This window comes from Rhinatrema bivittatum, chromosome 14, assembly GCF_901001135.1.
Source record: "Rhinatrema bivittatum chromosome 14, aRhiBiv1.1, whole genome shotgun sequence".
NCBI classification, from domain to species: domain Eukaryota; kingdom Metazoa; phylum Chordata; class Amphibia; order Gymnophiona; family Rhinatrematidae; genus Rhinatrema; species Rhinatrema bivittatum.
The window spans coordinates 49,422,382-49,436,153 of record NC_042628.1 but is presented as its reverse complement, the minus strand read 5'-3'; the positions used below and the strand labels follow the sequence as shown (position 1 = coordinate 49,436,153).

Here is a 13,772-nt window from a genome sequence, read left to right as displayed (position 1 = left end):
ATTTTAAGTAATAAACCTGGGTGTCTACAATTGCAGCAAAGTGTGAAAGCGATTCAGGAATGGTTAATGGAGAATGAATTGCTTTTAAATTGTAGCAGAATGAATATCTTACGGTTAGGGAGTCCACAGGTTTTGCCATCAATGACTGTGAATTTTGAAAATTATTTGTTGACGGTGAAAACCGAGTCCCATAATTTAGCTGTTATGTTGGATTCCACATTGACACTGAAGGCTCAGGTTAAGAGAACAGCCCAGATAGCATTTTTAAAATTAAACGTGTTATTCTATGGAGGACTTTAAAATGATTGTCCAGGCACCGGTTCTTAATTATTTAGATAAATCATTTATGCGGGAATCCTATGGGTTGGCTGGCAAATTAAATAAATATGTGCCTAATCGTACATTAAGATCATCCTCCCAAGAATTGCTAAACACACCTTCTGAGCAGGATTATCAGCTCGCCAGAGCAAGAATGAGGGTTTATTCAATCATTGCCCCTATTATGTGGCTGCACCAAGGGCAAGATTACTTACGATTCAGAAAACTGTTAAAAGCTGAATTATTTAAAAAGGCATATAATGGGGAAGTAGATTGAATTCTGAAGAGAAGTGGTGGAAGGTGCAAAATAAATGTGTTTTTTTTATTGTTGTTTTACAATTGTTCAGTTCTCACAGGAACTTCCCGCAAAGAGCATATCTCCCCGATTCTCTACTCCCTACACTGGCTACCAATAGACCCTAGAATAAAATACAAAATACTTTGATTTGTAACCTATTGAATGATGACACCTCCTAATGGCTCAGTTTGCAGCTACGGATTTATAAACCGGCTAGAAGCCTCCGCTCCGTCCATAAAACCCTTCTAGAAGTACCCACCATTAAGACTGCACGTCTAGACATAACCAGAAAGCGAGCATTTTCAGTAGCTGGACCCTTACTCTGGAATTTGATCCCAGACAATCTTAGAAACACCTCCAGTAAGAAAGAATTAAAAAAGAACTTGAAAACTTATCTTTTCGAAAAAGCTTTTCCCAGTAAGACATAACGATTAAGCTCCAACCACTCTTCCTGACTAGCTCACCTTGCCCAGAGACCGCCCTTAATATCTTTATTATATCTACTAGATGCCTATTCTTGGCAATCCAATTGGAACCCAGCTACTATTCCCTCCTATTTTAACTATGTTACCTGTGCTTATAATTTTAATTTAATTTAAACCTTTCAATTTTTTCCTTTTTTAATACGTAATTTTGTCTGCATTCAGTATTTTATTTTGTTTTTACTATGTTTGTCCACCTTTGTAAACTATTTTGACTACTTCCTAGTAAAAAATGGTATATAAAAATTGTTTAAATTAAATAAATAAAGATATATATCTATATTAATATAGATATAAATATATATATAGGGGTAGATTTTCAAAGGTACGCGCGGGCGTACACATGCGCGCGCTACTTGGCGCACACACATGGACGCCCGATTTTATAACATGTGCGTGCAGGAATGTGCATGTTATAATATCAGGGGTCGGCAAGCACAAGGGAGTGCACACTAGTGCATCTTGCGCGCGTGGACCTCTGCGGCCTTCCCCCATTCCCTTTCCCCTAATCTAACCTTCCCACCCCTTCCCCTAACCTTTCCACCCCATAGCCCTATTTTAAACCCCTCTCTCCCCCCACCCAACCTCTATCTTACCTCTTGCGCCTGTCTCCGAGCAAGCACAAGGTGCACACACCGGCAGCCCTGCCGGCACGCGATCCTCCGACACAGCGGCAAATGGTCGCTGTGCCGGAGGCCTCTGGCCCTGCCCCGTCCCCAAACCACCCCTTTTTTGAAGCCCCGGGCCTTAGACATGGCCCGGGGCTTTACGTGCATCGCCGGGCCTTTAAAATCCGGCCCACATTGATTTCATGAACATTATTTTGTAATCTGCGGTAAACAAAATGGATATCATGGCATAAAAGATGTAGTAATAAGTAACATGAATAAATAAATATAGCTTCCACAGCTGTTGCTGTACTCTACCTCCATGTTCCTCTACCCCTCCACCTCCAGCACTCCTCTTTAGTTCCTACCCCTCTTCCCATGCCCACTCTCAAATTTCACTACATCTTTGCCACCATCTAAGAGACTGAAAATTTTTTCAGTCTACAGCTCTGTGATTCCACTCCTCTCTCTGGGGTACTTTTCTTGCTGCTGGCTACGCTTGGATCGACCTCCTCCCCCAATGCTATTCTCTTCCTGCTTCTGGTTATGCCATGTTTCCTGCTCGTCTGACATGGGAAGGAGGGGGCCTTCCAGTTTCCGTGGTCATTGGGATCTGGTTGCTCCTGCTTCCTCTGTCTCTCAGTGCGCTAGTGGGTCAGGTCGGGGGGGGGGGGGGGGGTGCGGAGCTCAGTCTTTGCAGCACAGCGGTCTGCCCCTCTTGTTCCTCTCTGACTCCCAGGCTGAGTGGGGATGATGCTCTTTGCTGCCACAGTTCTACATCTCCTTCTTCACTACCACTAAACTGCTGGGCTAGGCTGGGGCTGGAGCAGGGCCAGGTTTCTTCTTGTTGTCGTGGTCCCTTGCCTTCTCCTGCTCCTCTCCAACTGTGCAGGGAGTAGAGAGGTCTTTAATCATGGAGGGAGAATACACAGTGTAGTTTTTTTCCCCAGTGGCAGTGGACCAATCAGGTGCCACCCTAGGGGCTCAGCCCTTACCTTGAAGAACACTGCAGAATACATTCAGGAGTGAACCTAACTCTTAAACCAGAGTATGTTGGACACAATCTCAAATTTACTGCTACTGCTTTTCTTAATACTTCCATTATGATATCCAGTTTCTGATACCCATCACTACTTTCAATGAGTTGTTTGAGAGGTTAACTCAATGTTTCTCTACAATAAAATCTTGGTTATCTGGAAATAATGTTTAAAATCATGAGAGGTCTAGAACGGGTAGATTTGAATCGGTAATTAACTCTTTCGGATAATAGAAAGACTAGGAGGCACTCCATGAAGTTAGCATGTGGCACATTTAAAACTAATCGGAGAAAGTTCTTTTTTACTCAACGCACAATTAAATTCTGGAATTTGTTGCCAGAGGATGTGGTTAGTGCAGTTAGTATAGCTGTGTTTAAAAAAGGATTGGATAAGTTTTTGGAAGAGAAGTCCATTACCTGCTATTAATTAAGTTGACTTAGAAAATAGCCACTGCTATTACTAGCAACGGTAACATGGAATAGACTTAATTTTTGGGTACTTGCCAGGTTCTTATGGTCTGGATTGGCCACTGTTGGAAACAGGATGCTGGGCTTGATGGACCCTTGATCTGACCCAGTATGGCATATTCTTATGTTCTTATGTTCTAATGTAGTTCTCATTCTCAATATAACTGAGACTATTTTACTCTCTCGAAAAATAATATCTAATATCCCTGAACAATGATTTTTTTTTAGGGTACTTCCATTCCCATTAATCGTTGTACATGCGACTTGGGCATGAAAATAGACACTCCCCTTTCATTCCACCCACAAATACAATCTGTAGGGCAAAATTCCTTTTGAAAATTGTGTCTTCTTCTTACTATAAAGCCATTTCTAAATTCTATGGATTTGCAGACTGTCACTCAGGCTCTTAATCTTAATTCAACTTAATTCACTTTATATCGGACTCCAAAATTCTGCCACACGATTTATCTATAGTTAACCCAGAAATGCTCATATTACTCCAGTTTTAATTCATTTTCATTGGCTGTCCATCTGTTGAATCTTATGCTTGTTTTCAGATCTAGTTATGGTTTACTACCATATTGCTTTCTTGATTTGCCAAGCTATTCTCCCTCATGCACTCTACGTTCTTCTTCTAAACAACATCTTATATTTCCGATTGCAGGGAATGAGCTCCCGAAATCATTAAAAGCAGAAAATGATTATTTATGTTTCAGAAAATCTCTAAAGGCCTATTTATTTTCCAAGGCATTTAGCTTACCATTAGAGGGTATAAACTGATTTTAAGGTTTTTATTTAGGGCAGCGTTCAAATAAATAAATAAATAATCATAGGTCTTTTAAGAAATTCACTATTTTTTAGACTTTTTGTTGCATATAAAAAGAAGTACAGTCCAATGACACATCTTATAAACAGCCATTTATTAAACCCTCTATAGGTCAAAAGACCTACGATTAAAATTTTGAGCTATATTACATTTAAGTAGTTGCTGCAAGACATCTGCATCATTGACTAATTTAAGTAATATACTGTAAGCTCTATAAATCTATGATGGTCTCATTGATATAACTAGGATTTTCAATTTTCTCTGTGTGTATTTTCTATATTATGTGATTTACCACCACAGAATATGAAGGTTCATAGTTTTGTGATGTAAACTAATGGCAATACCTTGCAGTCAGAGATCATGGTTGCTGGTTTCTAGAGAGAGTCCTAGTGTGTGAGTCCCAGCTAAAGCATTGCTGCTTCAATGGCTGGACAAGAGTATTGGGAGAGGATATTGCAATTTGGCTTTGATTGTTTTGATCTGGTCTATGAGGGTTGGGTTGTTTAGTGGATTTTGTTGGATGTTAATCTCTGTCTGGCTGGTGACTGGATTTAGAGCCCAGAAGGCTCATGGCTCCTGGTCTCAGAACCATATGGGAGGGTCTATTAAAATAGGGGGAAAACCCACAGGTAGATGTGAAAGAAAGCTCATGGTGCCGAGACCCCAGCACTGGTTCCAATCAAGCTGGAAGAAGGCGAAAGATTAAATAGAAAATAAATCAATGTTCTCTTGGCCGTCTTCTTTGAACAGTCTAAATTTGCTCAGAAATCAGCAACCTGCCATGACAATGACTTTTTCTCTTTGGTTTATAAATGCATGCTGTATTTCTCTTTTCCATTCTCACTGCAAATGTTTATAAAGGCTTGAACAGTGTATTGCTTATTCTCCTATAGTTGGGGGAGTTATTACATTTCTTATGACTTGCTGAAAAGATGCAGAGGGAGGGATGTGACTGCCTTCCCTCACTTACTCTGCGATATGATGTTTTCTCTTGAAATTTGATTGCGTGTGTCTCTCTCTCTCATCCTCTTTTCTCTCTCTCTCTTCTCTCTATCCCTCTCTGTATCTTTACATACCTCCTTCGAATCCCTCTGTATCTTTCTCTCTCACCCTTTCTCTCTGCATTTCTCCGCTCCTTCCCTATGTCTTTCTCTCCCTTACTCCCTTCTCCCTCTCTCTTTCTCTTAGTTTTGATGAGTCTAGGAATCCAGTCTTCCTTTGGATCAAGCATTACAATTGAACTCAGACCGAAAAACCCAAAAGAAGGAGACACGCTCACACTGACCGTGGCATTTGGAGATTCAATCCAGAGCGTAACGTGGTACAGAGGGTCTCAGAACTCAGAGAACGTTATCCTGGTATATGAGCCTAGTGGAAACTCCCAGACGCCCGGACCTCAGTTTACTGGCCGAGAGAAGGGGCTCCCCAGTGGCTCCTTACAAATCTCAAACATCCTGAGAAACGACAGTGCCAATTACATCATATTAATGGTTGTGCCCGAAAGAAGTCTGAAGGCAGAGATACCTGTGAATGTGTCTGGTGAGTGAGCAGCCTTAATTACCATACTCAGTGCTATATTCACTCCTACAGCAAATTGCCCCATTGTTCTCACACTCGTAGGAGAACTATTACCGTGCAGTCACAGCTATAGAAAACTGCCCTATTGTACTCACATGTGCGGCAAAACTACCCCAAAAACTACTGTACGCACACCCATGACAATACCCCTGCACTGCACTCATATCCACACACAGCAAAACTACCACCACTGGATTCACACACGGAGAAAAATGAACCCCAATGTACTCAAAAAGAGAGGAGAGGGAAAGAGAAGATGATGGTAAAGAGGAAAAGAGGAGAAGAGCAAAAACTGCCCCCAATATACTCACACTCATATCAAATCTATCCCAATTTACACGCACCCACCTCACTGTATCCAAACCCTCAGCAAAACAGACCTCACTGCTCATACCCACAGTGAAACTGCCACCTATTGTACACACATCCTCATCTAAATTGCCTCTTTACAATCACACCTGGAACAATATCTTCCACCACTGTCTTCTCACTGCATCACAGCTGCCTGTTCTAGAAAGGATTGTGTTTCTGCTTCTCTGTCCTGATGTCTTCTGCTTATTTCCTCTGTTGAATGCCTGCATTGTGCGTAATAATTCTTCATTTCCAACAGGAGGGCTTGGACCAAAAGACCCTACACAAGGATATTCAGGAGGAAGTACCCAACAGCCTACACAAGGATACTCAGGAGAAAGTACCCGGATGCCTATCTGGGCTCTCATTCTGGTGATCATTGCGGCCGTTATTGCTGTCACCTTAATAATCATAGCAGCTGTTTTTCTGTACAAGAGATGTGGAGGCAGAAAAATGGTCCAGAAGGGTAACTATCATACACCTTTCCTACTGCACACACCTTTACCTGGATATCCCTCATACTTTCACACACCTCTTTCTGTATATCTCTCACCTTGTCACACACCTTTACCTGGAAATCCCTCATGCTTTCACACACCTCTTTCTGTATATCCCTCAAACTGTCAAACACCTTTACCTCGATATCCCTTGTGCTTTCACACACCTCTATCTGTTTATCTCTCTCGGAAACTGCCACACACACCTTTACCTGGATATCCCTCATGCTTTCACATAGCTCTATCTGTATATCTCTCACGGTAACTGTCACACACCTTTACCTGGATATCCCTTGTGTTTTCACTCATTTCTGCCTGTATATCTCTCAAGGTATCTGTCACACACCTTTTCGCTGTACATCTCTTAAACTGTCACACTTTATTGTATATATGTTAACCCCCTCCTAGTTATTGTCATACCTTTACCACTGAACTGGAATTTCATTCTCTCATTATCTCTGCTGAACCTTCTGGTACAATGTCTGAAATAGTCAGTCTCCCTCCTTCCCAGTCCTTCCCCTCCTTTATCCCTCCCCAATCCACCTTGCTCTGTTTCTCATTAACATTTCCATTATCTGAAATTTCAGGAAACTCTGCCAGTAATGACTTAACAAAAGGGTCGTCATACTATGAAAACGTGAGGCAACGAAATCAGATGCCATACCCTGTGAGTGACACATTAGCAAGTTGGGATAATACTGCAGAGAACATAGCTTGGGAACTCATGAGAATTATTGGGGAGATGTTAGTCTGGGAGCAGTGTGCAAGACCCATGAGGCTATAAAATTGGGAAGGGCTTAGCTTGCTGACAGTGAGTTTGGGACCTATGGGACTGTAGTACTGGGGAGGGCTCAGCTTGGTTATAGTGAATGTGAAACCCATGAGGCTGTGGTATCGTGGAGGACTCAGCTTGGGGCAGTGAGCATACATTAGGTCCCGTAAGGCTATGGTGCTGGGGAGGGCTCAGTTTGGTGGCAATAAGGGTATGATCCATGAGGCTGTAGTACTGGGGAAGGCTCATCAGGATGGCCATGAGTGTGAGATTTATTTATTTGCAGTTTTATATACCGACATTGTTTAGTAACCTCACATCGGTTTACAATTAGATCCATGAGGCTGTAATACTAGGGAAGGTTCTGCTTGGGGAGGCAAGTGTGGGACCCATGAGGATATAGTACTGGGGAGGGCTCAGCTTGGGGGCAAGTGAGTGTGGGACTCGTGAACATATAGTAGTGGAGAAGGCTCATCTTGGGGGCAGTGAGTATGGGATATTTAGAACATTTCGTACAATTATCTGTTTTGCTTTTTTCGCCTACAGGATGTACTCAATAACTCACCAGAAACCGTATCCTCTTACATGGTAATATTTATAATATATCTATCTATGTATCTGTCTCTGTCCCTGTTTCTTCTTCCATCCCTGTAAATTCAAAGAGGAAGCAGTATATAGTGCTGGAAGGGACCGCAAATCCTCAGCTAATCCATTGTCATGGATCCACTGGCCCTAATCCAGCCCAGACAGATATTTGCTGAGTTTAAAAAGAGGTTTGGACATTTCTGGAAGAAAGGTCCAAAAACAATTATTAGCCAGGGATTGAAATGGGGACTAGACCTCTCCATTAAGATCTGCCGGGTACATCGAAGGGACTAAGTTGGAGTAAAGATGCTTAGCTCAATGGACTATGGTCTAATCCAGCATGGATCTTCTTGGGCTCATGATTTGATCTTAAAACCCTCCAACAAGGGAGATTTCACTTGTCTCTGTTACGCTCGGGCTGTGTTCTGGTGTTGTGAACACCACCTTCTGGAGTGACTCCAGGTAGAGAGAGATAGGGATGGCTGGAAAGTCTCTGATGATGGTGACAAGTGGAGCAGAGTAAGGCTGGAAGCAGTGTCAAATTCCAGGCTGGGTCAGGGCAGGCGGCAGGCAACAGTGTCAGAGTCCAGGCTGGGTCAGGGCAGGTGGCAGGCAACAGTGTCAGTGTCCAGGCTGGGTCAGGGCAGGCGGCAGGCAACAGTGTCAGAGTCCAGGCTGGGTCAGGGCAGGTGGCAGGCAACAGTGTCAGAGTCCAGGCTGGGTCAGGGTACCTAGTAGTAAGGCAGAAAGTCCGAAGACCACACACGCACACAGTAGGACAGCGGACCCGAAGGCCTCACTCACATGGCAGAGCAAAGGGCCCGAAGGCCACACACATACAGCAGGACTGGGAGCCCGAAGGCCACACACTCACAGCAGGGCAAAGGGCCCGAAGGCCACACACATACGGCAAGGCAGAGGGCCCGAAGGTCGCACACAGTGCAAGACACGGCAAAGCAGGGTAGAAGGCGCAAAGGCCACACACAGCGCAAGGCAAGACAAAGCAAAGCAGGGTAGAAGGCCCGAAGGCCACACACAGCGCAAGGCAAGGCAAAGCCCAAGGACCACACGCACAGCAAGCAAGGAAGGCTAGAGCAGGGAGCCCAGGTGAGCTCGATGCCGAAGCCCTGAGGGAACTGCCAGGCAGGGATATAAAGGGAAGTCCAGAACATAGAGTGAACAAGGGAGATGGACTGGGCCCGTTAGGAGAGCCAGCTCTAGAAGGACCCCTGGTGGTGAGGCGGTTGCACAGCAGCCATAGCCGTAACAGTCCCAGTGCTTAACTACCCTCCCAAGTGGAAATCTGGACACACCTTGCGTAGGTGCAGCGTCAAAGGTCCTGGCACTTAAGACTCAAAGGGAACGTGCACTCATACTTTCTTTCTGAAAACCACGGGTGCAAAATACCCATGGACATTGCCCCCTGTTTTTCCTACAGGTAGATCTTTCTCTGGGAAACTAATGCGTGTAGGTTTGAAAATGTAATCCAAGCAATGCTGGACAAAGCGTGCTCCTAGGAACACCTCCTGGGAATGAAGCTAACGATGTGTGTGCTGAGAAATGGGCACCGGTACTTTTAGTAGCATGTAGTGACAGCGGTGGTGGTAGGAAGGGGGAGGGAGCGGCCAGCAAGTTTTCCAAACAAGCGATTCTACCTAAGTAAATAGGATTTTACCTATTTAAATGCTTTTGAAAATTGTCCTCCCTGTGTTTAACTTCAGTCTTCATAATTTCTTGTGCTGTTCCTGCTGAAGATGAGAAGACAGAAAGATAGAATAGGTCGGCAGATGAATACTTAGGGCCTGTCTAGTCTGCCCAGTTTACATCCTGTTCCAATGCCAGAGACCTCTTGTTTCCCTATTTCAGCTAGAAATAAAGATCAGCAAATAAGTTGTCAGGGAAACCTTTTCATCGTACTAAGTTAACACAGCTGTGACCAGCTTTCAGGAGGTATCCTCCCTTCCTCACGAGCTGAGCATGAAGTACTTTCTTCCCAACGAGGGATCCTTCCTCCAGGCTTTCCTGAATTCTGCTACTCTCTCCCCCACCTCCACTGAGAGGCCGGTGCATGGCATCCTCCATCCTTCCTGTAAAAAAATATTTCCTAATGTTACCTCTGAGACTATGTCTGTGGAGCCTAGCATGACCTCTTCTTCTGGAACTTATCTCCCACTGAAAAATGTTTCTTATGCATTATTTGTACCATTCAGTATATGGATGTCTCTATCCTATTTCTCCATTTTCTTCTTTTCCTCTGTTTAGGTTTTTAAGTCTCATTTTATAAGGATTTTGGTACAGAGTCTGCACCATGTGGGTAGCTCTTCTCTACTTTGTCTACATCTTTGTCTACATTCTCAAGAAGAGTGCAACACTCCACACCCCCTACACAAGCATCTCGCCCCACCCTCTTCCCTCCCTTAGCACTACCTTCCTCCCACCTATCCCTCTCCTCCCCCCCTCCTCCCTTCTCTCAACCCTCCCTGCTATCCTTAATCATAAATTATCCTCATAAACAAGTCATTTATGTACATATGTTATATACTATATTCTAATGTTCTATGTATTTCTGTTATTTCTGTTATAATTGTTATATTTATTACCATGTTATAATGTAAAATAGGGCTGTTTCCACCCTATTCTTTTAGTTATCTGGAAACTGATGTGATATCTCGATCGAATGTCTGTATATAAAATAAATAAATAAATAAATAAAATAAATAAGAGAACACAGTTCTCCAGACGAAGTCTCACCAATGATCTGTGCAGAGGCATTATCACCTCCTTTCTTCTCCTCTTTATACCTCTCCCCATGTACCCTACCATTCCTCTGCTTCTGACCACTGCCTTGTAACAATGTTTTACAACCTTGAGATCCTTGCATGATCACCTGAAGGAAGAGCTCCCTTTTTTGATTGATGCAAATCAGTATTTCACTACTACTTCTGCGTCCCCTCTCCCATCCCCATTGCATAGTGCTCCCTTGGATTTCCGCATCCTGGAAGCATGATCACCATCTTCTCTATAACTCCTGTTAGTCTGCTGTGATGTGCTCTCTGCTGACTTTGGGTTTTTTTATGTTTAGGATTTGAAATACACAACCAGTTCAATTTATGAAGAACTACAGTGGTGAATCCTTTCCTGCCTCCTATGTCCAGCATCAGAAGAACCTGGAGGGTTGAAAATTATGAGATCTAATTACAGGGACAGTCTGCTGTCTCCATTGATGGGGGATGACCTGATCAGGGTCCTAGATACACGACAGATCACAGTGAGCTGTTACTGTCCCTGAATATGATGATATTCACACAGTGCTGTACCCCCCACACACTCAGCCTGAGAACTCTACCCCAAAACACTCAGCTTGAGAGACATGCACCACAAAACATCCCAGACATCCATCCTAAGAGCCCTTCACTCCAAAACACGCAGTCTCAGTACATTGAAACACTAAAATACTTAGCCTGAGAGCTCTGCACCCTCAATAAACTTAGCCTAAAGGCCCATGATCTTCGATCATACAGCCAGATAAACCTTTACCCTTAAAATACGCAGCCTTAGAGCATTGCTTCTCCAAATATATAATTTAAAGACTCTGCACTCCACAATTTTGAGAGCCATGAAATCTTCAAACTCTTTGCTTGAGAGTCCTTAACCACCCAAACACCCAGTCCAAGAGTTCTGAAAACTTGAGAATTCTACATCTATCTGAGAACCTTGCACCACTAAAAGCTTATTTCCTGAAACACCCCAAAATCCCTATCTGGATAGTTCTACACCTCTAACACACTATGCTTTGCCTTTAAATGTTTGAAGCTATTGGCTCCTGAGTATCTTCACAAATTGTTGCTCACTCACACTCCCATAAGGGAACTTTAATCCTTCCAACAGGTCCTTCTATTCCCTCCACTACTGGTATCAGCTAGACCATCATGCATGAGGCTTTGCACCAAAATTTAGAACAAAATACCACTAGTGCCATGTCTGAAACTTATTACCTTTTAACTTCTGCAAAAATAAATCAAAACCTGTCTGTTGTATTGGATAGGGGTAGTCTTGCAGAAGTCATCTCGATGGATCATGCAAAGGGTTAATTTAGTTTCTTATGAGAGAGAAATAATGTTAGACAGTTATGATTTGTTTATACTGAGTTACAGTTATTGCATGTAGCTTTGTGCTTACATTTACCGAGAAACATACTATGTTGTAGTTCTTGCTTTACAGCTCCATCCCCCCCCCTTTCCTCCCCTAGTATGATCAGAAATTATTAGAGAACGTACAACTTAGGCTCCATACTATGTACAAGGTCAGCATATAGCATACTATGTACAAGGTCAGCATATAGCTTGCTTTGAAAGTAAGATAACACAGACACACAGCACTGCTTAAAGAAATTACAGACTTCTGGGCTGTAAGATTGCCTCGCCCCACACTCTCCCTTGAATGTGGAAGACTTATAAAACAAATTATCAAAAGAACCTGAGTTAGCATTTGATAATATCCACAGTGCTGTTAATACATGGAATGGCAATGTTACTAAAGTTGCAGATGAAATTAGTCGAAATAACTAAAACAATAACAAACCCCGCAAAAGAAAATGCCCCTTGGTATAACGATGAAATAAGACAAACATAAAGGACCATAAGACAGAGTGAAAATAAATGGAGAAAAACACCAAGTCCTCAGACATTAGGGGACCATAGAGCATAGAGAGTATCAACTTGGTGGGGCTGTGGCACTTCGAACTCTAACAGATACCAAGAGCTGGCTTTTCAGAACGGCTTATGACATCACATAATATACAGAAGCAGAGATAATTTGGCTATGATTAGATTATGTTTTATGTCTGATAATATTGTGTTTTTATGTTTTAATTTTTAAAGTTTTAAATGCTTATCTTATGAATGCTTTATTACTGTAAACCACCATGATCATACTTGGAATGAGGGTATATAAATGTTTGTAAATAACTCCTAAAGGTTCTATACCCCAAAACATCTGCTAGCCCTGCACACCCAAAACATGCATTTTTATTGCCCTGCACCCAGAAATACCCAGCTTGATAACCCTAAAACTCCCAAATATCCACATTGAGAAACCTGTTCTCCAAAATATCTGCCTGAGAGCCAGGGTTGGTAACTTTCAAACCACCATGCAGGAATAGCCTGGCCGCAGGCCTATGTGCTCCCACTTTTAAATAGATGCATGCCCAGGCATGCAAATCCCATTTCTACTGCATAGGTCAAGGTATTTTATAATGGACATGCATCATGCCATTGGCACTTTCACCAGTTCGTCCACCAGTTTGCCCAGTTAAGATCTAGGTCCTCCATACTCCCTACTTTGATAGCCTGCCCTCCCTCCAGTTACCCCAGACACTTTAAACCCAGCAGAAATTGCTAATTTATTTTATTATTTAAGTTCCTCCTCCTCCATAGCAGAAGTAAAGTTACGCAGCAGCAGTCCTGGGCACTCCCCAGGGCGCAAAAGTATTGACGCACACATCTCTTGGCCACGCCCCCAAATCATCCTTGCCCTACCCTGACCATGGCCACTCCGCACTCCTTTTGGAAATCAAGTGAGATATGTGCACATATTTGGGTGGCTTTTAAAATCTGGTGGGCGTGCGCAAGCCCGACTTGTGCACACATCTCCAGATTTTGGCGCGCGCTGAACTTTTAATGTTAGTTAGTACTGTTATGAACTGTGCCTGATCTGGAATTAGGCAGCCTTGTAGCAGTTTAATGCGGTTTTTAAAAATGTATCATCTCTGAAAGCTTTTCAGGCCACAACGTGCTCAGCCATCACAGTCTTGGAACATGGCCAGGGTGGATTCAGCCCGGGGCAAGAAGTTGACTAGAGACTGGGTCAGTGTCTCTAGCTCTGCCTTTAGAAGGTGGGCAGTCTATAGACTGTGATGTGCTTCAAATGTTTCTGATCAGAAATTGAAAGATAA

The 13,772-nt window shown here is 43.1% G+C and overlaps 1 protein-coding gene across 2 annotated transcripts in view; it reads left to right on the top strand.

Moving 5' to 3' along the window:
* Positions 1-12,712, top strand: part of LOC115075976 — a 38,987-nt gene extending 26,275 nt beyond the window's left edge. The window contains exons 3-7 of one of the 2 annotated variants that reach the window (XM_029576986.1): positions 5,225-5,575; positions 6,225-6,431; positions 7,050-7,129; positions 7,781-7,822; positions 10,902-12,712. In XM_029576986.1, coding sequence (XP_029432846.1) covers positions 5,225-5,575; positions 6,225-6,431; positions 7,050-7,129; positions 7,781-7,822; positions 10,902-10,949 — 728 coding nt within the window. In that variant the 3' untranslated portion in view covers positions 10,950-12,712. The remainder of the gene's footprint in view (positions 1-5,224; positions 5,576-6,224; positions 6,432-7,049; positions 7,130-7,780; positions 7,823-10,901) is intronic. The other variant, XM_029576987.1, reaches the window with a different exon arrangement.
* Positions 12,713-13,772: the final 1,060 nt, after the last annotated feature.